This window comes from Zonotrichia albicollis, chromosome 6 (genome assembly GCF_047830755.1).
Source record: "Zonotrichia albicollis isolate bZonAlb1 chromosome 6, bZonAlb1.hap1, whole genome shotgun sequence".
Taxonomy (NCBI): Eukaryota; Metazoa; Chordata; class Aves; order Passeriformes; family Passerellidae; genus Zonotrichia; species Zonotrichia albicollis.
The window spans coordinates 38896540-38922494 of record NC_133824.1 but is presented as its reverse complement, the minus strand read 5'-3'; the positions used below and the strand labels follow the sequence as shown (position 1 = coordinate 38922494).

At 41.7% G+C, this 25955-nt stretch overlaps 2 protein-coding genes across 7 annotated transcripts in view; one reads left to right on the top strand and one right to left on the bottom strand.

Annotated features, from left to right (window-relative positions):
* Positions 1–1236, bottom strand: part of AP2A2 (adaptor related protein complex 2 subunit alpha 2) — a 44929-nt gene extending 43693 nt beyond the window's left edge. For all 4 annotated transcript variants that reach the window (XM_005491589.4, XM_005491591.4, XM_005491590.4 and 1 more), the window contains exon 1: positions 1036–1236. In XM_005491589.4, coding sequence (XP_005491646.1) covers positions 1036–1102 — 67 coding nt within the window. In that variant the 5' untranslated portion in view covers positions 1103–1236. The remainder of the gene's footprint in view (positions 1–1035) is intronic.
* A 4312-nt stretch (positions 1237–5548) lies between these two features.
* CHID1 (chitinase domain containing 1) overlaps positions 5549–25955 on the top strand; it is a 119631-nt gene continuing 99224 nt past the window's right edge. Inside the window, exons 1-8 of one of the 3 annotated variants that reach the window (XM_074543279.1) lie at positions 5549–5694; positions 8601–8767; positions 9949–10098; positions 11400–11532; positions 12481–12525; positions 13829–13935; positions 15233–15294; positions 24477–24569. In XM_074543279.1, the coding sequence (XP_074399380.1) occupies positions 8615–8767; positions 9949–10098; positions 11400–11532; positions 12481–12525; positions 13829–13935; positions 15233–15294; positions 24477–24569 (743 nt within the window). In that variant the 5' untranslated portion in view covers positions 5549–5694; positions 8601–8614. The remainder of the gene's footprint in view (positions 5695–8600; positions 8768–9948; positions 10099–11399; positions 11533–12480; positions 12526–13828; positions 13936–15232; positions 15295–24476; positions 24570–25955) is intronic. The other 2 variants (XM_074543276.1, XM_074543278.1) reach the window with 2 other exon arrangements.

Genomic DNA, 25955 nt, shown 5'->3' with positions numbered 1-25955 from the left:
TCAGAACAACATAATTCACATTAAAAAATTCCCAAAACCAGTTTATATCTTTAGAGAAAAGACCTTAATACCATTCCTCCACTGCTTTTAAAATAGCCTCAAGTGATCTACAGAGACACACAGGTGGACAAAATAGAGCTGTTTCATCACACCAACCACAGCGACCTTAGCCCTTCCCCAGGCAATTCCTGCCACATCATACACTTAGATCTCTAACTCTGATTAATATTAAACTATTGTATGCAATTCTCGGACAAAAGGAAGACTGAGCACTGAGGTGTGCCCCCACACATGCCCCTTCCCCCCACACCAAGCAGCAGCAGATCTGTACTCCTGCTCTCCCACTGCACACTCACGGATACGCTCCCCCACATCTCTCGGGGGGGGGGGGGGGGGGGGCGGGGGGCAACTACTCACACTCCCCTCCATCCCATTTTTAATTACACTGATCCCAAGCGCCGATTTCCACCAAAGCAGAATCTTCAAGCCAATTTAAGCCAAGCCTAGGCATACGCGCTGAGGGCCCTGCTCTCAGGCGCCTACAGAGGCCTGTTTTCCATCAGTGACGTGATGAACCGAGAGCCGCTCAGGGATCTGGAAGGAGCCCAGGACGCCTCTCCCTGCCCCGCCGCACACCCACCCGCGCCCCGGCACCGCTCCGGCGCATCGCGAACAACGGCGGTACCGACCCCCGGCACCCCCTCGGCCGGGGCGGCCACCGCGACACTCAAGGACGGGCGAGGGGGGTGACAGGGGCGGTGAAGGGGGAGTGAAACACCCCAACCCACCCACCCAAAACGCACAAACCCACGGGGAAATGCTTTATGCTGCCCCCCCTCCCCGCCGCGCCGCCCCCCCCGAGCGCGTCGCCATTTCGTGAGACCGGAGCGCTCCGAGCTGCCCGCTGCGGGGGTCAGGGGCAAGAGGGGAGCACTGGGAAGGGGATCGAGGGATGAAGTCCCGGCCCCACGGAGCACCAGCCCATGGCGACGGCCGGCGCGGCCCAGCCCAGGCCCCGGCCCCGGCGCCACTCACAGTTGCGGATATCGGAGATGAAGACCGCCAGGCCTCGCATGCCATCGCCCTTCGATACCGCAGGCATCGTGGCGTACGATCACGGCCGCCCTAGGACGCGACACACCGAACCCCCGCAGCCGCCGCCCGCTCTCCCCGCGGGCTGCTTCAGGCCGCTCCGCCGCCGCCGCCTCCGCAGCGCGCAGGCGCCGCCGGGGCTCCCGCGCCCCCGCAGCCGCCGGGCGGGCGCTGCTCGGGCGCCACCTGCCGTGCGGAGGCGGGAGCGCCGCGGGTGCGCCGGGCCCCCTGCGCCTCCCGGTGCCGCAGCCGCGGCGGGCGCGGTCCCTGCCCGGCCCGCGGAATGTGCCCCGAGATGTGCCCCCGCTCCCGGGCATACCCCGTGCGACCCTGCGGCCCGAAAGGACTGGCTAGCTGGAGGCTGGGCCCCTGGGATCGGCCGTGCCGCTGCTGGGATGCAATTTCCAGTCACCGCCCGTGAGGGCAAACGGGCCCGGACCGAGGTGAGGGGCGGCAGGGCAAGCGTCAGCCTCTGTGTCCGTGGGTGAATTCACTGCACGCTCCCTGCTCGGGAACAGCCTAATCCCTTCCTCTCATCGTGACCCTAATGGCCGAGAAGTTTGATGATTTTTGAAGGTGAAATACCGGGCTTCTCAGGCACCTCAGAGGATGTAACTACTGAGGGAGAAGGAGAGGGACGGCCCATCAAGATACCGGGAAATTTCACTTCTTCACTTAAGCTTTGAGCAGGCTATTGATCTGCAATCTTAATTTTCAAATGTGAAGAGCAAGGTACAGACTCTCAGTGGTATAGAGAGTGGTATACACCCAGTGCTTTCCATAGGGTGGACTGCAGGAGGCTGTGCCTTGGTCCTCCTCCTCAAAAGGGACCCCAAAACAGTGCACGGGATCTCCTGCACGTACCCTGCACAGTCCCTGTGAGCACTGACAAGGCCGGAGGCTGCTGTGTGCAGCTCCATCCTCAGGCACATCCCCCTTGTGAGCCTGCCATCGGCTGGGTGAGTGGCACAGTTGCTCTGTGTTCATGTAGAGATTCCCACTGCCTGACTCCCTGGGCATGCAGGCGTACACATCCAGCGCCACATTTTCCTCCTGATGGCTGTAAACATGCAGAGTGACACAGTCCCACACCACATCTACTCCCAAGACTGAAAACATTTCAAGGTTAAACTGCCAAACATTTCAAAATTAAACATGCCAAAGAGGTGGGACTGTGCAGAGGATTTCATATCTTCAGCTGAAAATAGGTTCAAATGTTCTCAAAGCTGGCCTAGACTGCCTAGCCACAAGTGTGCTGGGGACTTCAGTCATGATGCAAGGGATTAGTATGCTTAGTGGAGAATAATGACTTGTAGAATCATGGGATTCTACTTAGGGCCACTGGAGATCAATCAGTCATTCTGCCTCTATTTCAGCACACTTCAAGCCATTTAATTTCATCTGGGTTTTTTGTTTTGTTTTGTGTTTTACACCAGTGAATGTAGCCCAATATCTAGCTTTTAGCTACAGTCTGTCTTCCAGAAAGGCACTGAGTCTTGCTCTGATATAATCAAATTCACTGTTGCCCTGGATAGTTTGCTCCCATGGTCAATTCTGCTTGTCTAGACCTTGCATCTTTAGATTCATCAAGCTCCAGTACCTTTAATTTCATGATACATTTTTCTCTCATAAAGATCTACATAATACTTGATGCCATCTGTCTGACAGTGGCTGTATCCCTCAAGGGTCTATTCTGGGTGTTTTCAGGATACATGGTTACATGAGTACTTTTAGTTGTGCAAGTCTCTATGGAAAGGCAGGATGACAGCATGTGGTAGTCACGCAATTATCCCTTTGTCCCTGGATCCATTTTGTAGACCAAGTGCAACTATAGGCAGTCGTGCCCAATTAGTCCATTATTCAACTCAGATTATTTGTAGGCTTTCATGAAGAGCACTTTCCTTCTTCACAGCTTTACAAATAGATTTTGGTGCTTAATAATAATTTCCATGCACCTTTGAAGATGAAAACTTCCCATGTCACTAAATGAGGCTTTTTCTGTGATCAGAAAAAAAAGAAATCTTTTTTGAGCTAGCCAAAATGTTGAGCTATTTTCTACTCCTAAGAGCACAGTGACACCTAAAGGCTCAGTCTGTCAGTCCTGTCTGGCTGTATGCCTGTCAATACTGCAAGTCATGCAGGTATCCAACTGCCTTTGCAGCAGTGGCTTAAATAGTGCCAGCAGAATAGTTGTGGCAGTACAAGCTAAGCATGAGCTGCAAATTCTTCTTGAGAACTGGGAAAATATCCAAGTGGTTAATGCATATGGATGACTCTAGTTTTGCTGCATACAGCTAAATGTTTCATTTGAAGGGGCTCAGTGTGCAGTACACATACCCTGATTATTTTATGTCAACCTCCTTTGACTGGCTTTTGAGGCTTCACTATATTCACCCTGTTCTCTTTTTGCCTCAACAAAGGCTTGCAATCAGGACAAATGAGTAGGCATATCTATCCTTTTAAATTTTATGTGAATAATAGGTATCTAGAGGAAAGAGAGACTGTAATGGTCTCTAGATGCATCCTGGCTGAAAGAAACATTGTAATATGATCCCAGCTGTTAGCACAGAGCTTGCACCAGGCACAACCCTTTGCAAACACACTGAGTTGGTAATTGTGTGCAATTTTGGTTTGAGCCTAACATCTATAAAACACCAGGCTGCCCAAAAAAAACCATAAATGGGTATCCATCCCAAGATGTCATGATTATTTAAGACATTTATAATTACTGTAAAATCAGCATTAAAGGGGAGATGGTACCAAGAAATATTTTCCTATTACATAAAACATTTGGCATCACATTTGTTTGCCAACAAATCCACAATGTTTGTCCCCCCCTTCCCATTTTATATGGGAGTTATGTTAATTTTTTTTTTCAGAATTTCATTGCACTTTGGTACAAAGCCTTTAATAATTGCACTGACCTTCATAAAACTATCACCATTCATCTGAGTGTTTTCAGCTGGTGAAGATCCTGTTGTGGAAACTACAAAAAAGGAATTGCTCCTTTCCTTTTGTTACTTCTCTCACATTTGTCTCACCAGTTATTGTTTTCTTCTGCTCCTTATGATCATTCCAGCCATTACTGGAACCAAAACGAACTCAGGACTAAACAGAATCCATGGCTCCACCACACACACACAACCATGTTTCTGTACTTGACATTGAACATTCATTATCCCTTAACACAGAGCACAATGCTTTCTGCCATGCCAGAGTATCAGATGGGCTGCTTTCAACACTAGAAAACACAAAGTTAGCCTGCATGAAACTCTAATTTTACAGAAATTTGGGATGGATCTGGGCATAGAAGAACATGCATCTACTTCACTGACAAGACTTTTGTTCAGAGGAAAAATATTTCCATTTTTCTTTTCAGTGCTGAAGAATGCTCATGAAGATCTTCATTACACAAGAGGGAATGAAAGAAGAGGGCAGTTCAGCAGAATAAGGCAACCTTCCAGTTCAGCTCCTAGCAGGCTGCACCAAACTGTAACCAAGAGAGAAAGCAGGCCACAGGAAGGCGTCTGTTGGGAAGTGCACTGCTAGGATATGCAGGCCTTGCCTCTACATCATGATATAACACATCCATTTTTTATCAAGTCTTTTGATAGGGTATTTAGTCCCTGTAAGCAGCCTGCGAAATAACAGGGTTATACTAAAACTTCTGCTGTAGTAAATAGCGGTAACACAAGCCATGCTGCATGCAAAATTGTAGAAGGTCAGAGCCGAGGAAAATAAAAAACTCAATTATAAACACAATCTTTTACTTTACAGTCTGTTAAAAGCCATCAGAGGTTTGACCTCTCCTTTCTACACACCCAGAGTCAGCAGTACTGCCTGCAGACTCTCTGCAGCCTTACCTATATGATTATTTTGCCTCCAGGTCAGTGTGTGCATTTTAGCCCAAGCTCTTGATTTACCAACACTATTTCTCAGAATCACAGAAAGAATTTGTTTTGAAAAGACCTCAGAAATTATCGAGTCCAACCTGTGATCAAACATCACTATGTCAACTAGACCATGGCTCTAAGTTTTTCTTAGACACCTCCTCGGAAGGTGACCCCACCACTCTCCCAATGTCTCATCACCTTCTGTATAGGAATTCCTCCCGGCTGGACCCCCAGGTCCAACCTGAACCTCCCCGGGCATAACTTAAAGCCATTTCCTCTTGAGCCACTGTGAGAAGAGGCTGATCCCAACCTGGCTACAGCCTATTTTTGGGCAGTGAGTGATAAAGTGATAAAGTAACCCCGAACTTCCTCCTCTCCAGGCTAGACCTGGAGCTGTTTCAATTTGCTATAGCTTGGGCTAAACCAAGAGGTTCTTTATGGAAATTTAGAATCACACCATAATTAGCATTTCCTTTCCTCAGCTACGGATGAGCCCCAAAGCACCGCGACCCGGGTCCGGCCGGGCGAGCCCAGCGGCGGCTCTGTCGGTGGGGCCCGGCCCGGAGCGCCGGGGCGCCGCTGCCACAGCTGCAGCCTCTCCCGCCCCGCCATGTTGGCGCAGCCGGCGCCCTCCGCCGCCCCGGCGCTGCCCGGAGCCGGCGGGGCGGGGCGCTGCCGCTCGCCCGCACTTCCGCGGCGGCGGCGGGCGGTACGTGGTGTCCGTGGCCCGGCGGGGCTGGGAAGGGACGGAGAGTGGGGAAAGGGCGGGGGCGAGGCCGCGCGCCGGCGGGGCGGGGGCCCGGCGTGGCCCGGCCGTGCCGCTGCGGGGGTGACGCGGCAGCGCGGGGAGGCCGGGGCTGCCCCGCCGGGGCCGAGCTCGGAGCGGCCACAGAGGCGCCGATGCCGTGGCAGGCGTGCTGGCTCCCTGGTGTCTCCAGAGCCGGGCGGGTGTGGGAGGGAATTCTGAACGTCAAGGTGGAGCGCTTTACAAGGGGGGAGGGTTCAATGTTTACTCAGGTTAGAAATGGATTTATTCTCACTCTTCACTCCCCAGTATAGCTTTTATTGTTTTAATTTAAAAACGCATCAGCAGTATGTTTCGTGGCCTTCCTTTGCTAAGTGATGCAGGTTCTTTCTGCAAATGTAGTTAGAATCTAGTTTCTTATTTATAAATAAACTATGAACATTGACAGTGTGTTGTGTACCATCCATTTAGTTTCTTTGCTTGCTAATTCCAGACTGCCTAAATCTGTGCTAGCTTTACTTGCTTTTAAAAATTAAGATAATTTAAAACAGCTTTCCAAAAGTATGTTACCTCATGTGGAGGTGGGGTTAAGCAACATTTGTGACTTGGCTAGGAGAGAAACCTGGGCTTCAGATCAGTTTGTCAGATGATGTTTTATACTTTGAGTTGTCCATAGTATCAGTTGGACAAGGACATAGAGGCAGTTTTAAATTCTGTTTGCATTTTGCAGTGACAGAGGAGATAAAGAGTGCCAAGCTCAGACAGTTCTTCTGAGTTCAACTAATTTGAGAAGTGTTAAAAAATGGCAGAGAGTTCGGAGAATAAAAGTTTGATGAGAATTTCGTTTTGTAAAGCTTGCAAAATGCATCCTTATATTTTCCATAAAGAGCATTTAAAGTCTGACCAATTCATCTTCTGTGTTACAGTAATCCCATCTACTTAATTTTCATTGATGTTGTTAAGGAACAAACTATTAAAATAAGTGTCCAACCAAGAGTTTATACTGGACTGTCAGTAGCAGAAACCAATTTGCCACAGGCTCAGTGCTTCTTACAAATCTAGGAGTGGATGTTGACTTAACAATAATTGACAGATGGATACGATCCTGTCAAGGAAATGAGCACATTTTGATGTCTAATTAGAGTTCAGGGATGGTTTTCTAAGCTTCTGTTCTTCAGCTGTTAGACATTATCTTCTTTTCAGGGAAGTGATGCTGTTGCTAATTGTTTCTGAAAGTGAAATCAAATGCCTCCAAATCGATATATACGAGCTTCTGGGAGAATTGATATCCTGTCCAAGTAGTTAAGACTTGTATTGACTCTTCAGGCTCTCAGTTGTTCCTCTCTGCAATAGTTTATAGATCTTGCCAAGCTAGATGGAACATAGGAGATACTATCAAAAGCAACCTGCTTTGTCTCATTTTTAGAATGTGGAAAACAAGGGGGTTTCCAGTGACCTTGAAGTCAAAGTAGAAGAATGAGACCTTAATTATTCATCGTAGGAATTTCAAGCTTTATAGCAATTCAGCTTTTACCACACTCCATGGATCCAGGAAATATTAGAAGGATTTCTGCTTTTATTTTGCTGTTTATAAAAGTCTTTACTAAAATCTTCAAATAATTTTGTACAGGAGGTTTTTGATGTTCTTTGGTGACTGGCATTGTTTTTTTCAAGCACTTCTGCCATCATCGTTCTACTTTGTTGCCTAATCAAGTATTACTCTCTTTTCCTGCAGAACCCCTAAATCCTTTAATAAATACCTCTGGTTTTTAAAATCTCACTGCTAAACCAGACACATACTAATACTAGCAAGTTTGTTGACTTGTTGATTTCATGTCTGTTTCATTGAGTACATTTCCATTGAAACTTTAAGGTTCCTTCTGCCACAGTACTCAGAGGCTCAGTTTTGTGTTGTGGGATCTGCACCTGATGTTTTGAAAGTTTGAAACAAAGTACTCAAACTTTGAGCAGCACTTGTTATCAGTGCCAGTAGAACAAATCTTATAAATATGATTTCTAGAAATGAGCTTGTGGGTCTTCAGAATGAGTGGTAGAGTAGTATAAAAAGCAAGATAGTTTTTCAAGTTCAACAAAAATTCAGAATATTGGAAAGAACCAATTTTCTTCTCGATCAGGATCTCATAAATATGAGAAGCTGCTTGATACAGATCTAGAGCCCTGGTTCCCCAAATGCCAAATTTTTTTTTTCTGTTTTCTTCTTATTCACTACTGGGAGCTAGGCTGGGAAACCAGTGCAACTTTTAACTGGGGAGAGATTGAAAAACAAACTCTGGCTGTATTTGACTTTGTTTTTTAAAGTCTTCCTACAGATACAAGGTGTGATAGATGAACACACAACAGAACTGTTGTCTCCTAATTCTCAGTTCCTTTATCTGGAGCTAGGGCAAACTGTCAGAGTTTTTCTTCTAGACAAAAAGGACATGCCCACCCTTCCCCCTCCTTTTTTTTTCTTCAATTTCTGTATCAGTGACTTGGCAAGGAATTGAAAGCAAAGGTCTCTGCTGTTACAGTAAAGGCACGTAGCTGTAAGCATATAGTTATAATTTTTTATATCTGTTAATTAATTTATGACACACTGACCAGGCTAGGGAGGAGCAAAAAAAAAAAAGTTATCCTTAAAAAGGAAGTTGCAGGGGTCCAACCCACTTCATCTGTGATACAGCTACTAAAACAAGGGACAAAAAAGGTGTTTGAGACTAGAAGTAATCTCTTACAATGCACTGCTTTTGTTGCCAGAGCAGAAGCGCTGCGTTAATAAGTCTGATTGGAAATGGAACAAGATAAGAAAATGTCTTGACTTATTTTAGACAAGACAACCAAATGAAACTGTTATATTTCTCTGTTCACAGAGATTTGAACCCTTATGTTTTCAGGAGAAGAGAAACTTGGCATGGGGAAAAACACCATGAGGCTTCTCTGTGCATCCCTTTCTCTTGCCATGGTATGCTGGCTAGCTGAAGGTACCCTGTCAAAAACAGATGCAAAGAAAGGTGCTACGAAAAAACTGGAGGAAAAGGTAAGGGAAATAACCGAAATTCTTGTCTTATCTAACGTGTGAAGTGAATTAATTGAACTTTGGTAAATGGCCTCTACCTCTGTTAAAAGAGTGTTAATGCATTTCCACTGAAGTGATACTCACAGATAAAACTTGAAACTGTCCTTTCCTTCACCTTTTCTGTGTGTCATAAATGGTTCACTTCTTGAAACACATGATGTAGACTTCTGGAGCTTTATTCCTCTATGCAAGTTGCAGAAACAGGAAGTTTTTGTCCCCTCAGGGAACACACTTCCATCCCTTTGGAAATCAGGGTGGGGAACAGTAGTTTGGGCCAAGAGCTCTAGGTCATTTACTGGTGGAATGGAACATTGCCAATGGGAAGGCTGTATCCTGATGAAAGATTTTGAAGAGCCTTCTAATCAGTTGTTTTTTTGCAGGCAGAAATGATTCAGAGTCCCACAATAATCCGAGCAAACACAGCCAGCATGCTGAAGTCTCTCTTCACTTGCTGAGCGTGTTATTGTTTCCTGTCATTATGCATGAACATCTGTCACTGTTTGTATCACTTGCTCAACATCTACCAAATTTGCAGGTAGTGAGGGTAACACAAGGTGTTAAGGCAGGCCATCTCCCTAAATTCCTTACAATGAATCAATAGATGCCTTCTGCATACCCACCATGAACATCTCATTAGATCTTCTCATTCTGTTTTTATCTGCTGGGTCAGTTGTAGCATATTCCCTGAAGAAGAGTGTTTAAAATCTTGGCCTTCACAGTGCAGCATTCTCAGACTAAAATATATCCAGTTCAAAAGCTGTCTTCAAATTCTTGGTTAAGAACTCCTAACCCCTTTTTATTATTTTGGGGGTGACAGACAGAAAGGATTGGTTAGAAAACAGAGCACCATTAGCTGTCATAAATTATGTTCTTTACTCTTATAATGTCTTGGGCTTTGGTTTTTGTTTTTATGCTTTTTACCCTCGAAGTTTATATGCTTTTTACAAACAAAGTAAGTTTACTGATGATGACAGTTTCTGAGGACTTGTATGTTTCAGTTCAAATCAAAGTGCTCTGCATCATTTAAAAGGAGTGCTCAGAGTTTAATGAAGTTATTTGTTTTGCTGTTGTTTTTAAAGTCTGTTACCATTGAAAGTGGCTGTTTCATATAACTGGTTCTAATAACTGTCTTCTCTCCACAGAAGCTGCATTCTGATAAAAATGTTCAGGACAGGGGATTGGTAGTTGTGGATCCAAAAGCAAAGGATATTATACTGGAACATAAAAGTTATTGCTCCAAGAAGATGAAGGAACGACATTTTTCAGGAGATGTTCTGGGATATATTACTCCTGTAAGTTGATACAATCAATAAAATTTGTGCTTTGAATGAATATGCAGCAGACTGTGCTGCAAGTTTGCATCCCTGTTTTAGAAGTATTTTTATAGTAATGGGGGCTGCTAGTCAAATAGCCAGACAAGTATTTGAGACTTGAGTGGGTTCAGGGGGTCTCAAACCCTTGTTCTCCCATCTGTCTCTTGGAGGATGTCTAGGTCCTCTAGGAGGGTGTATGTTGTTTTTCCCCTCCCTGGTGTTGAGCAATGCACTTAGAGCAGGCACTGGGTGTGCAGCTGCAGTGGGGCTGCAGGTTGTACCTGGGTGGGAGCCCCGGACAAAGGGCCATGACCTGGTGCTGACCTTTCAGACAGCAAAGGGCATGGGGACCTGTGGCAGTGGCCAGGTGACCAGGCACTTGGACACAGAAGGAACCAAGGGCTCAGCAGAAAGACCCCAGACTATCACAGGCATGGAGGGTACAAAACCTGGGGATTCCTTTGTTGGGGGTCCCTCTCCAGAGGCACCAGCTCGTGCTGTCTCTGTGTTACTGCACCACAATTAAATTGCTTTAGGGTTCCAGACATCTAGGACTCTGCCTTGGGAAACCCACGGCTGAGCCAGTGAGGAAACCCTGTCTGACTGTGTGGGTGTGCAGGGACCAGGAGGGACGACACCCTGGGGTCACTGGAGTCACCCTCAGCTGTGAAATTTTGGGCTGGTGGTGTTGTGACTGCCAGAGTGGCTCCTAGATGGTCAGACAGGGAAGCTCCCTTAATGCTGGTTTTAACATGGATGAGAGTATTCTCCTGTCAGTGGTGAGTCAGAGGAAGTTGCAGTGAAGTCAGAACAGGAGGGCTGCAACTCGAACCTGCTAAATCAACAGTAACAATTGAATGCTGTCAAACTGCTGTCAAACTGATGTCTTTTGCTATCCTGTCTCCTTCAAAGCATTCTTTCTTGAATGATAAATGTTTCATCCCTTTTTTTACAGGATACTTTTCACTCATTTTTGTCTTACACTGGTCAAAAGACAAATAGGTGCCCTATAAATTTTCACCTTTCTCAAGTTCTCTTGAACATAAATTCAGAGTCTGTAAATTCAAAACTGTGTGGGAATCTACAAGCCAGTTGCTGTAGCTCAGGAGTACTTTTTTATTTAAATGAAAGCAATATCCCAGCAGGTTTCCTCAAATGAACAAGTAAGGATCTAGCAGATGATTACATTTCTGTTAAAGAGTTTATATCAGTCAAAAGTGAAGTGAACTGTATATCTTACTTCTGAGTCTCTCACTTTTTTGTCTCCTTTGTTTTTCTAGTGGAACAACCATGGTTATGACATTGCTAAAATATTTGGAAACAAATTTACACTAATCTCACCGGTTTGGTTACAAGTGAAGAGGAGAGGGAAGGAAAGGTTCCAGTTCACTGGGCTCCATGATGCTGATCAAGGTGTTGTTTTTTTTTCCTTTGAAGATGAATTGCAGTATTGTTGCAGACTGTGTAGATTTGGCATACTAGGTGGGTTTTGCTGGCTCTGCCACGTGGTGAAGTACTTTCATCCATTACATTTTTTTGGGTTTTCTTCAGATTGAACTTCTTTCTGTCCTCACCTGCTTCCATAAGTGTACATAGTTTATTTGTCAAAAAATGTAAGTAGAATGATTGGCTTTTCCACCATGCTGTCCACAAAACCCCTCTTAAAAAAAATGAAAGGACAAAGATCCTGTACAGGGAAAAACAGTCTTGGGTGTTGTATTGTGCAGTTGTTTACCTGTTGTGGGTTTTGGTTTTTTCCCTTTGCAAAAGCTTTAGGAGAAATTTATTTAGAAAGGGAAGAGAAATTTAATTTGAAGAGAATTTTTTCTCTTCATGGCGAGGAAAGTGGCAGCAAGATTAAATTTCAGCTAGTATGTACTAGTTCATGGTTTTGAAGTTGATTGAATGTGAAATTTAATTTGAAATAGCTATAATTCTTACCACGGTAGTGCCTACTAACAAATTCATCCTAATGCAATGGCCGCCAGGAGGAGTGAATGGGACACTTTAAAGTATCATCTGAAAAAATCAGACATTCCTCCCAGTGATGCCTGGTGGCTGCAGAAGTGTTATTCTGAGTAGGCACTGGGGTAGCTTTCCATAGTGAGGTAGAACTAAGCAGGGAGGGGCTGGGTGGGGACTATTGTAAGGCTGTAGTGAATGCTGTGCTGCAGGTTCATGCCTTCAGATTCTGTGCATCACAAGATGTTCTGTCTGGGTGGATTATGAACTCCTGGTCTGTGGCAGGAAGATGTGTATAATGAAGCTATGCTACATCATTCGAAGAATACTTGAAAATATGTTATCATTGTCAACATCATTTATATTTTATCAGCTGTCTTACTTGATACTGTTTGACAGGCTGGATGAAAGATGTGAGAAAAACCTCCAAAAACATAAAAATAGGTGAGTCTCTGGTTTATGTCTGTTTGCTTGCTTTTTATCTTCTTTAGCTTCTAGGAGAGGAAAGTAAGACTTTCTTCCAGGTCTGTATGGGAGGAAGGAAGATTACCTTAGCACAGCTGTATGAAGAAGATGTCTGAGAAGAAAAATTAAAGCAGTTAAGTGTAGATAGTTAAGTAACTGACTTGTTGGCCCTCTTGATGCCTTTATGTTTTGCCTTAGCTTCTTTTCTCTGAATAAATCCTGGGTTACAGTGCCCTCCATGGAACGATACTAGTATATAACACTGTGTGCCTCCCTGGGGAAAGAAGTCTTCAAACTTGTTGCTTGGGGTTCTGTGTAGTTAAAAAGAAAAAAAAAAATCCAAATCTGAGTCAGTCAGTCAGACTTCCCTGCATGATAGAAAAGATCTGCTTTGTCTCTTCTCCCCTTGAAGCTGGGAACTCATGGGATGTGCTGCATTGTGTGTCTTTAGGGAAAATGGCAAACATTGCTGTAGAGATTCTGCTGTGCTTCTTGCATTTGTCTATAGCAAGAATTCTGTGGAGCTGTGAAATGCTTCTTGATTCAGAAGGGAGTATGAAATTTGAAATGTATTAGAAAAATGGAATGCTCAGTCAGATATTTTAACGTACTTCAGTTGCCAGAGGATAAAGCCTTTGAAATCTCTTTATACTCTTATAAATACTCTTTTACAACCAAGGTAGTTAGAAGGGGCTTAGACATAGCTCCATAAAATCCATTGCCTTTTCCTGTGGGCATGATTGTCAACTCTTCCAACATCAGTTTTCATGACTATTTTTTTAATGTTTTGTGTTTTTAGAAAAAAAATTCACATAAGCTCAAGTGCTTTCCAAAAGTAAAAATTTGTCTTAGGGCACTGAGTTGAGTAGAAGAGTGAAGTGATGTAGGGCTATGTATGAAGTAAATTAGAGTTTGAGGTGAACTTTTCTACCTCATTATTGTGGTAGAACAGATGCACAACTTAAAGATTGGTGTCTTGTGTTGTTGCTGGTTCAAGACTCTACTTGAGGCCCTGAGTGGTAGTTCAGTTAAGATTGTTCAATCAAATGAAAATACCTTCTCTTAAAACTTGTATCAGTGCTGATCATTAAACTTAAAATGAAGAAGAATGTTCTACAGTGTCAGTTCATCTATGCTGCTGAAGGTGGTCAGATCTCAGTCATGGGATATGATTTTTAGTGGCATCTCTGCTTGTATCTGCTGTATTCTGTTTCTGCAGAAACTTTCCAGTGTAAATAATAAATTCCTTATTTTCTCTACTGATGACTACTTTGCCTGATAGTGCCTCGGATTTTGTTTGATGGCTGGACTTACCAAGACTTTGAGAGTGTTTTTGGCAGTGAAGATGAGATAGAGGAGCTTTCCAAGAACATGGTTCTGCTAGCCAAGGTAAAAAAACCTATTTATGATGTTTATAAAATTGTGTGAGATGATACTTGATTCCTTTTGTAATAGATGTTTTCTAATTTCTTGTGATTTTGCATTCTATGAAATAGAATTTGCTGAAAGCAATAATGAGGCAGGATTCTTGATAGTGTGTCTTAGTATGTGCCCAGTTCCTGTAAATATGAAATGTAGCAACACTTCAGTGCAGGTGACTGTGAGTCTAACCTGGGACTACATCAGTCTGATCAACATAACCTTGTTGTCATTGGCAGCTGCACTCGTGATTTTTGCCTGCTTTAAATTTCTTTTACATTTCTATTAGAAATATAATTATTGAGCTGTGGCTATACTGCTTAGTGGTATTTTCTGATGGACAGTAAAAGAGTCATGGGTGCAATGGGTGCTGTTTTCTGTACAGGAATGCATTCAGGCTCAGTGTGGTAAAGCTAAGGAACCACTTTTAATACCAAGAATCACTCATTGGATATGTATTACTGAGCAGTTTTGCTCAGGTCTGATCAACCAGTTTCCTCAAAATGTTAAGAGATTAGGGAGAGGAGGAAGGAATTTTGCTGCGGTTTCTGGCCAACCCCTTTCTTAATGCCTTTTGAGCTATCCCATGAGTGAGAATAGACAAGCTGCACCCAAAAGACATTCAGCATTAGTGATTGATTCATGGCAGCCTGTTTATTTATTGTCAGAATAAGAGTTGTCACTTGCTACATGACATAAAGAAATCTTACAGTGCTCTAGAGGAAGTTGGATGTACTCAGTTAAACTGAGTAATTTCTTAAAATTTTTAACCAATATGTCAATTTTAAGTCCTCAGTAACACTTGACTTCTTAAGGATGTCAATTCAAGTACAACAGTATCCTTGATCATGCTAAGAATAAATTATCAAAAGAGAGACTAATTATGGGAGATACTTGGAATCATGTCTATGCTGAATTAGCATTTGTGTCTTCAGACTCAAGAGATAATGAGTTTTTTCCCTGATATACAAATAAAAGTGTGTCAAATTATTTGCTTAACAACCACCTTTCATTAGTGTCTGAATTTTTCTAATACAATATTGGCTTTTTCTGTAAAAGTAGATATGATGGATAACTAACAGAGATTTTCAACTTTTGCATGTTTGTGTTTGTTAAATGATTTAAATTTCTCTTGGACTTCTCCATGAAATGCTGTGTTAAAGATGAATCTGGTGTAAGAATACAAAGCATGTTCAATCTGTAATAGTACAAGAAAAATAACTGCGTGGTCATTAACTGTGTTTTGTTGACAATTCTCTTTATTTAGAATGAAAATTTTGATGGCTTTGTAGTTGAAGTGTGGAGTCAACTGGGAAATCAAAAGCGAATGTGAGTATAAATCTATAGGAAGCAATTCCTAAAAATCAGCTCCTTTAAAGCATCTTTTTAATTTGTCCATGTTGATTTGCGTATGTCTTTATAAATAAATACACTTAATTCTAGAACAACTAAAGGTTGTTCTGCTTGTCTTACAATGAAGTAGAGGGTTTTACCTCACTCTACATGAGATCAAAGATTACATCACAATCTTCACAGTGGGTTTAGCAGGCTGTGTTAGACTTTCATTCTTGAGTTTTGCATGATGTAATTTGTATGAGGACATAGAGGATACCTCAGTTGCACACTTATTCCCACGTTGGCACTGTCCTTTATCATAACATTGTTTGGTTTGGGTTACTGGCTGAGGCTTGGAACTGTGTGACACTTTCAAGACCTAAGGCAAACTCCAAACTTCTGCTTCGCAAAGAAAAGGCAGAATATGGTGGTGAAATAATTATTCAGTGCAGGAATCTGAAAATTTTGTGATAGTTTCTCAGGAAATTCAGGCATCCATTTCTGTAAAGCACAGTGTTTCTTACAGATCTCTGTTACCTAAAATGTCTGGGGGAAAATAGCTTCAAGAATGATGCACAGAATGCAAACTTCATTATGGAAAGCTTTCACCTTTCAAAAAATGGTTACTTTAGGTTATTTTGGTTAGGGCAAATGCTGCTGACTGATGGCATATATTAATTACTTCTCAAACTGAGTTTACTGTTAGCAGTCCTACCTTTTCCCTATAAAATTAATTCTTGGGAACAAAAAATTGAAACTGCAAAATCTTTTTTAGCTCTATAAAGGGCTCCATCAATTTCCCTGCAATGAGTAATCCTTCTGCTGTATGCTCCTGCTTATAATTAGGTAATTTGCCAGGTTGTTCCTAAGAGCTAATATGTATCGTGAGCTCTGAACCTAGTGCAGTGTCTTAATAAAGTAGCCAAGAAGGTGTCTGAAGCAATTAGTAACTGCCAGTCAGAAGTGGGTGGTAGCGGTCATTTTATTTACTGTGCTTACTGTATTTAAGTAAAATCAATAGTTTTCCTATTAGTTAATACAGATATAAGACAGACTGTAACTGTCATTGTAAGACTCACTGAAGATCATTTTAAACACACTGGCATGAATGTGCTATATTGCAAATGAAACACATGAGCAAAGCAGACTTTTCTGTTAGCTCCAGGGTGAGTTTATTTGTGGCCTGGTAAAAATACTGTTCTCTTCCAGGAGTAATGTTGGTTTAAAACAGTGTTGTTTCACAGAATCACAGAATAAGCTGAGCGGGAAGGGATCCACAAGGATGGATCGTTGTGTCCAGCTCCCACCCTTGCACAGCACCATCCCCAAGAGTCACACCATGTGCCCTAGTGTGTTGTCCAAAGGCTTCCTGAACTCTGTCAGGCTGGTGCTGTGAGCACTTCCCTGGGGAGCCTGTCCCAGTGCCCAAGCACCCTCTGGGCAGAAAACCTTTTTCTAATATCCAATCTAAACCTCCTCTGATGCAACAACTGTTACCAGAGAGAAGAGATCAGTGTCTGCCCCTGCTCTTCCTCTCAGGGAAGTTGTAACTGGAATGAAGTCTCCCCTCAGTCTCCTCCATGCTGGAATGACCAAGTGACCTCAGCTGCTCCTCACACAGCTTCCCCTCAAGGCCCTTCACCCTCCTCATGGCCCTCCTTTGGGCACTCTCTAACAGCTTCATGTCATTTTTATATTGTGGCACCCAAAACTGCCCCCAGCACTGGAGGTGAGGCTGCCCCAGTGCAGAGCAGGACAATCCCCTCCCTTTTCTGTCTGGTGATGCTGTCCCTGATGCCCCCAGGACAGGGTTGGCCCTCCTGGCTGCCAGGGCCCTTCTGACTCAGACCCAGCTTCCCATGAAGAGGACCCCAGGGCCCTTTCCATGGCACAGTTTATCTGTGTGCTGGACATTTTGTCCAGAAGGACACTATGAAAAACAGCTGTCATAAAAGGAGATTATCTCCTGTCATACAGGAGATAATGCTGTTTAGTTGCCTCAGCCTTCAGTTACCTGAGTGTTATTTAGGTGAAGCACCACCTCCTATCACTATCTGTCTGAAAAGGACAGGGTTATTCTCATGCTGTATAATGGTAACTAGATCCTTTTCTCTGAGTAGGTAATGTGTAATTGTGTGTGGCCACTGTGAACAGCACTGAAGGATTATCCTAACTTAAATGTGAGATTATTTGCCAAGAAAGCATAAAGGGAAACAGAAGTTAGGAACTGCAGGTATTCTTCCATTTCAAGACCTGATCTAAGTGCTTCATTGCAAACTCATCAGTGGATTTTTCCTCCTTTTATTGCTGTGTACCTAGAAATGGTTGGGATGTTTAAGTTGAGCAGTGCCTTGGGTTGGGCTTGCAGCATTCTAACTTACGCCAATTGAGACAGAAAGCTGAAGCTGGGCTCAGTGTGCAGTTACAGCTGTTTTGTGAATGTAGGAGACTCACATCATTACATGGTAATTTTGTCTTATGATGCTTCTAAGTTGTGGGACTGTTGTCTTCATTTTGAGATTATGTTTTCCTGTCACTAGCTTTGAAACTCAGTGGCTTGGCTATCCAATGCCCAGGAGTTTTCCATAATAATGTTTTTTGGAGGGAACAATTTAGAACGGATCTTAAGGGGCAAAATTACGTGCATTTATTACGGTGGCAAGCCTGTATTTTTTTCACATTGAGTGCTGTTACTTTAATAATTTCATTTCCTATAAACAGAGCAGTTTTTTCTGCATAAGCATGGGTGGTCTTTGCTTCGCGTGTTCCTGTCAGCGAAGTTGGAGAAGCGCAATGCCTCCTTTAGCCCACAGTGTGGCAATATAGTAACATGAGTCACGCCTGATCTTCCCTCAGTTTGTGTCTTTCGAAAGTGGCAAGCACCGGTAGTAGAGCAAGTTATTAACCTTGGAAGGGTGGGGATTAGTTCGCAAGAGATGTCAGCACAGAGGTGAACCCTAATCCTTTGGAGAGGTGAAGTGCTTGTAGGACAGTATTTGTGCATGCTCCAAATAAAGCATCTGTCATAACTGTTAGGTGAGGTGTAGGCTTTCCTGGTTCAGATCCTTCAAGGTCAAATGCTTGGAAGTAGCTTAACCTGCTTCTAGTTAAAGGGACTAAAGATCATAATGATGCTCCTGGGAACAGGTATTTTGCCTTCGAACTACTTTCAGAGCAGTCTGATAATACAAGGAAACCTGCCTAGCTAATAGAGTTTATTCATGTTATTTAATGTGAACATGTTTTAGTTTAAAATAACATTTTTAAAAATCCCTTTTTTCCCTGACATACAAGGAATAATCTCACATAAGCAGTTAGCAACAGGTTATTGAAACTCAACACAGGTGCATAAAAATGCATGGGTATACCCTGCAGCTGCCAGCTTGCTTTATGCAATGTTAGAGCAGCGGTGTCAATCTAGGAAAAATATTTCACAGAGAATCATTATGGTTTTCATTTTTCAAAACCTAAATTAAGTGCATACCTAGCCATTAAATTAATAAATGGCACTCAATTATTCTATATACTTCATATATGTGTTAAGGGGAAAGCTATGGAAATTATTCCTGTGATGTTTTTAACTGTTCTGGAAAAGATCTGAGATCCTATCCAATGCACTGCCTTAGTGGTGCAGGAACACTTGATACAGTACTTGATAAGCTGGATAAAGGTTTCTTTATCCAGCTTAAAGTGACAGTGGGGGGATTTGCTTATGGAATATTTGTGCCTGATAAAGTGTTTCAGCTACAAAATCAGCATCCACTCTCTGAAGAAAATGTGCAGTGATATTTTTCTAGCAGAGTGCACCCAGGAGCAGGTGAGTCTGCAAAAGAATCTAAAAACCTGATGATTAGTGTCCTAACTCACCAAGAAACTGGGCTATGATTTAAAAACTATTTCATATATCAGAAAGCTGGATTAATTGCAGCTGAAGGTCTCTTCTAGTTGACCTCAGGTGAGTAAGTGTCCCCATGAGATATCTTTTTTCAATAGCTGAACCTGAATATTGGATGGGCATTTTCATAACACATGCTCTCCCTTGATGTTGGGGCTTAAGAATTGCCTAAAAGCTTTGTGATGATTAAATTATGTAAGAATCTTCATCTAACAGAGTAACAGAGTAACTCTTCAGTAACATATAAATCCTGTGACCAGCCTCTTAAAGAACCTGTGATCACTGAGCACTTTTAAAATTAGATAAACTTAAACACTTCTCTCTGAGCCCTTTGTGTGTTTCTAGAAAACCTTTCTTTTTTGGGGTACTCAAGTCAACTTTAGAATTGAGTGCAAATTTTTCCTTTGAGGCCCAAGGAATTATCTGAGTCTTCAGTTTCCTGTTAATTCTAGCTGGCATCACAGATGAGGTGAAATGTTGCTAAAAAGTTATGCTGCTGGCATCCACTAAAACATGAAATTCTGTGGTTTCAGGCCCACTAAATACCTTCTGTTCTGTGTATTCTTAAGCAGAACTAACTCAAACTAGTTTGGGTTTTTTCTAGAACCAAAACATTTTCAGTCATTCTGGTTTGGGGTTATAGAATTGTTCTGTAATGCTTTGCAGACTAAAGTCTTAAATTATGTAAGTCCTTTGTGCTGCTTTATTTTGCATATTCATTAAATGTTGATTTATCAGCATTATCAATTTTTATAAGAGAATTGTTTGCCTGAATGTATCTGCTTGCTTTCATGTTAGATATTCTGAGCTGCCTCTTCTCTGGCTGTTCATGTAGGAGCTTTGGTCCCTCAAGTCCTACACAGCAATGCATGATGTGTGTATTTTCACTTGTTTAAAATTGTACTAGGTTATTTTCTTTAGGTTCTTAATTTTAGAAATAACACCTGTTTCATCTGAAGAACCCGAATTGCTTTGATACCTCTGTGTGGGCCTTTTTTGGGGGCTTTATAGTGACCACTTCAGGCTCTTGCAGATGTCTGATACAGATACTTTGAAGTACCCTCTGTAGCACTGGTACCTACTTCTTCCCTGTGTTTTCTGGGAATAGAATTATTAATATACAAATCGCAGTGACATCGAATTTAATGGGAGATGAAAGACTGCATCTAAGTGATGCTGCTTCCTTTCATGCTAGCAATCATTGCACAGTAAAAAAGGGTTCAGCTGCCCACCTTTTACCCTAACACACAGGAAAGTAGTCTCCTAATATAAATCTAAAAGAGCTATCCTATGCAAATTATACCTCAATTCTAATATGTTTTGCAGTTTCTTATAGTTTAAACCTACCTTTTTATTAACTTTTTTCTAAAAGTTTCTTGCCTGATTTTGCAATAAAATATTTCAAGTTATTAACTCATGGCATTTAAGTTTAGAAATGTACATGGCAGAAATATTGAGAGGTGTGAGCATGCAAAGGCTCTCCTCCTTATTTAGTTAACAGCTAGATAAGACCACATCTCACTTACTAATCTCAATTGTGGGTTTACTGGGCGGGTTTATTTTTCTCCAGAGACCTGGATATGTTATGAAAAAGACATAATATACTTATAATACTCTCACAGGCTACATAAAAATTCACACAATATTCTGATCAGTCCAGCATTACTTGACAGATGGCACTGCCATCACACAGAATCAATCTGAAAAACGTGATTTTTTTGTCACTCTATGCAGAAGATGACCTTCAGGCATCTTATTAATGTCGGTAGGAGTATAGGGGGAAAAACTCTTCTGGTAGTTGTATCCTTCATGTTAGTCCCTGAAAAATTAATCTGTTAATCAAAGATTTGCCATAATTCACTCCAGTTTCTTGGTATTAACTAGGCAGTGAAATGGCAGAAAAGGGCAATTTCTTTTTCAAGTAGACAGCTTTATTTTGTCCAATTTTCTTGACAAGGCATAAATTTTAGGGAGCAGTCACTCCCAATTTGTGCAGAAAGGTGGCTGAAGTTGGAAAGCTGCAGAGCTTTGAAGGGTGGTGTAACTGAAGGGAAGGATATGAAAACCTTTCCTATCTTCTGCAAGGCCTTTAAAATGCATTGACTTCCCACTCTTGTGCACTGAAGTTAACTGTTCTACAAGGTGTTCAAAACACAGTACACCAGCAGTGTTGGAAAAGGTGATTTTTGAAAAAATAAACTTGCCACAAACTATGGGTGATGAAAGCTTTATAGGGGACAAGGTACTTTGAAATCATAAACACTTGGAAAATTGACCTACCAAATAGTAGTGATAAGAGAAGGCCTGAAATAGCATGAATGAAGTAGACCTTAGTTAGCTCAAGATAGAATCTTAAAGCTGCCAATATTTCAGTAGCTACTCTGAAGTTAAACTTGACTACAGTGAAGTGTCTGGTAAATATTTAATGAAGCTTTTTTGGAAAGATTGATTTTATTCCTGTTTTTCTGTACTTCATTATAATGTTTAAAACGTCAGTAGCTTTTCTTTCAAAATTGCCAATGGTAACATTGGAGAATATTGCATTTAAAACACTGGAAAACACTGTTGGGACACAGTAAAGTTTTAATTTATGGCACAATAAATGAATGTTCTGCTATTGCTCTTTGGAGGAGAGGGAGAAGTGCACATTTGATTTACATCATCTGTCTTGGCCACACATGGAAGTGAGCCTAGATTCAGTCTTTAGCCATTAATCCTGCCTGATTTGCCAGAAAGTTTTCAGGACCCAGAACCCTGGCTTGACAGGTTAGCAAATGGATACTAATTTGAATTTCTTGAGCAAAAATCTGCAGTTTTCCAGCCGTCCTTTTTCTTCTTCACCTCCTTCAAGTTGAAGGTAATTATTTTTCAGCCAGATCAATACTGATTGAAATTTGTGGGGGGAGGGTAGGAAGTGGCTATTTAGATGTAGCCTGTTTCAGAGTCATGAGAGCACCAATAATGCATTTCCACTGCATTCAACAATGCATTCAATCTGCATTCCCACCCCTTTTCCAGACCACAAATCTCTGTCCTGTGTTTACAGTTGTTGGTTATGGTTCTACACTTATATATTTCAAAATAAGACCTTCTTTGTGCAGTCAGTGTTTTTGTGGGTATGTCACTGCCTTTGTGGCTCACTTTTTGCCTGTGCAGAATGGGAGTAAGGATGTTAACCTTGTTTCTAAATGGAAAAGTTATCTTGTTCTGTACCTATGCTAGGTTTTTTTGTCCCTTCATATTCTGAAGAGTTAAAGTCAGCAAATGTTTTGCATGGAGTAGAGTTCTCAAAGCTCCTGCAGTTAACAAAGGCAGCCAGGCAGAGAAGAGAGATCCCCACTGATGAACGCTGTAGAATAATCTCAAGGCGAGAGGAATTGATTCTTTGGTCAAATTTATTTTATACATAGCATCTCTGACATCTAATAAAAGTTGAGTTATACTGTAGTTCAGGCATAATTAGTTAAAAAGGTCACTAAGCCACGAGATACAAATCAGTGGGAAGGCTTGCTTACCTAGTTTTAATACTGATTATGGTTTTTGATAAGATTATGTCATGTGGGAGTTGTGATAGATGTGTAGGTTTGTTTCAATAAATGTCTGTTTAGCTTAGTGTTGTAATTTTTTAATGTGGTTCCTGTGAAAAAGGATTCTTCTTTGCTATAATTGATTTGTCTTAATAGTGACACTCCTAATGTGGAATGCATATGGTAAAGTAACAGGGGGAAAACTGTTGCTTTCCCAAAGCAAGAATGGCAGAAGTACATGCTGCAGACAGACCAAAAGCTTATTCCTGTAATCCCTTGTCTTCCCCTAGAAGAGAAATACAGGTGGCATTGTGATAGCTCATTGTTAAGGGCTGTTCAGCACAGGCAGCTCTCAAATTGTAAGCACAAAATATTGCTGGTATTGGAAAGGTGATAAAACATGCTTTGTTTGTTTGCCTGGATTTTGAGAGTAATGACTTTTTGTAGGTCCTAGGAAGTTTTCATCAGGCATCAAATCTTTTTTGGGAAAATGGAAATACTTGGTTACCTTTGGATAGTGTTTCAAGCATAATCACTGTGATGGACAATTATATAGAAGAGCAATAGCTTCAGGAGAATATCTCTAGGATTATACTGCCTTGAAAGGCATGACAGTACCAAGATGTTGTTTCTGAGAGTTCAGGTCTGATGCAGTTTAAGTGGGGCAAACAGCTGGGATGGTGGCTTTTGTGTATTCTGCCTTGCCTGCTTAAGCACTTTCAGCCTCCTGGAATGTGCTGGTGAAGTTGCTTTCTGTTTGGTTCTGGTTTAAGTGTAGTCCTAAACAGATCTAGAGTTCTGTACTAATATCATCTGACTGTGTTTGTGGGCCCTTATGGCCAGGTGAAAAATAGGAAAGTTAACTTTGTTCTGAAAAATCAAATGACTTAAGAAAGGCTTTCAGAAGGGCCATGTTTGTAGTGCAAATTTGGGGTATTCTTGGATTCCTCTTAAGATGACATTAAACTTAGTTTCTGCAGATTAGAGGGTTTTCTATTGACATCAACCTTCCAATTAGAAGTGCTAAAACCAGTTTGCATAAGAATTTTAAAGTTTATTTTACTATTGAAATACCGAGAATATGGATATGAATATCAGCCTTTGTGGAAGTCTTTATTTAAATTATGTAGACAGAAGATGCTATTTCCAGATATGACATTGTCAAATGTGTATTTTGTTTCAGTGGAACAGTGAAGTATGGAGAAACAAAAGGATTACTTATACAGGAAAAGAACCAGTAGAAGAAATGTTTCTAAACACAGGCCTCAGAAATATCCCTTTGAAGAGTGCATGTTCTGCTGTGAAAGTATCTTCACAAATTCTTGTGTGCAGCAACACTGCGGCAACTTTATTTTCTTCAAAATTTGCTTCTTCTATTGATCTAATTTTTTCACCAAAAATGACCTCAAGAAGTTATAAAGTATGCTGCTTTGATAAAGTATGCTGGCTTGTTTAATATGCTAACAATGTTAGAAAAATAAAATAAAGCTAAGAAACACTTAGAACCCCAAGGTGATCACCAGTTCCCATAAAACTAAGACTGTCTCAAGCAGTGCAGTGTTCATAGTCCTTAAAGATAGTAAACCTAATCAAGTCTTCCTAATTGTTTTTTTCTGCTATGATAATTTGCAACAAATTGTGTTTGTCTCTCTTGCCAGCTGCATCTTTTCAATTATTAGTACTGTTACTTGTTCTTGTCAATATATAGCAGTAGTTTTCCTGCCTTTCCCTCTAATAGTATATTTCTATTTCAGGGAGTTGATTCACTTGCTCACTCACCTTTCTGAAGCTCTGCATGAAGCACAACTTAAATTCATACTGGTCATCCCTCCTGCAGTTGCAGCAGGGTGAGTATTCCTCTTTAGATGGCAGTTTCCAGGTGTGAAATACTTTCTTGTCTGATAAACAGTAAGTTCAAAGCTTTGTTTACAGCTATGCAGTTTAAAAGCAGAAGACATTATTTGGGTTTGATTGGTAGTCCTTTCTCCATGCATATTGCACTGAATAGTCTTGGTAACTATGTGCTCTCATACATACCTCTTAATTTTTGATGTGATAGAGGAACCCACAAGGAGAAGTTCTATGCTGGACCTTGTTCTCCCCCACAATCCAGCTGGGGTGTCATGAGAACAGAGTAGAAGGGCAGAATTCCCTTCCTTGACCTGCTGGCCACACTTCCCTTGATGCAGCCCAGGATGTGTTTGGCTTTTCCAGATGCCAAGTGCACAGTTGGCTAACCATTGCATAGTTGGCAATGAAAGATTATTTTTTTCCCCCAAGTTTCCTTTCTTCCTTTGAGATGTTCAGCAACCCTATTGCCTGCATATAAAAACTCAGTAATGTAAGTCAAACAGAGAAGCATTTTTAAGTACTTTTTCAAATGAGAGTCAGTAGACAGCTAATGAAAAGTATGACAATTTCTTATTTTTCTTGCATTGGGCTGTACAGCAGTATGGATAGGCTCACAACCAGTACAGATTATGACTGTTCAACAGCACAGTTTCAGGACAGTGTTGTACAGCCTCCTAAACTTCTTGTAGGCTGTCACATCTTTCAGTGTACATTCATTTTCAAAGTGCCTAAAAGGCTGAGAAAATTTAATGTCTGAGCAGTCTGGTAAGTGTTGCTTCTGTGGCTGGACTTCTCTCTGCAATGACCTCAAGTTTTTGTTGAGTTTTACGAGGAGGTCCTATAGCATGTTGGGGAAATAAAGCATTTCTGCTTACAGCTATCTGTGCAGGCTTAAATGCATCTGGCTGAAAAGATTCAGTGTTCCTGTAGCAGGTGACTAAAAGGTTGTCCATGTGCTGAGGTCAGTTAGCATCTGCCTTATAACTGTGGTGTCACTACTTCTGTAGGTTAGTAATGTAACCCCATCCAAACAAATTCCTGAATATAGGTACTTCCTACCATCTTAACACTGTAAGCCCAGAACAATATCTACCTGATTTGGTTCTTTAATAGCTGTCTGAAATCTGATTGCAGTTTATTTTCTGTGGGTACTTCTGAGGGTACTTCTTGTTTATTTGTGTTTTCCTCTGTTGCATGATATAACTGATTTATATGCGTTTAATGTAAAAATCCTTTTGCTTCCTGTGTGGGGCTGGCCATGCAGTTTTGATAGAGAGAGAGACAGAGAGAGAGAAACAATGTGTTGAAGACTGTGGTAGAAGAAAACAATAAATTCCATGTAAATTGGTAAAGTAGGCAGTTCTGTAAAATATTACCTGTGC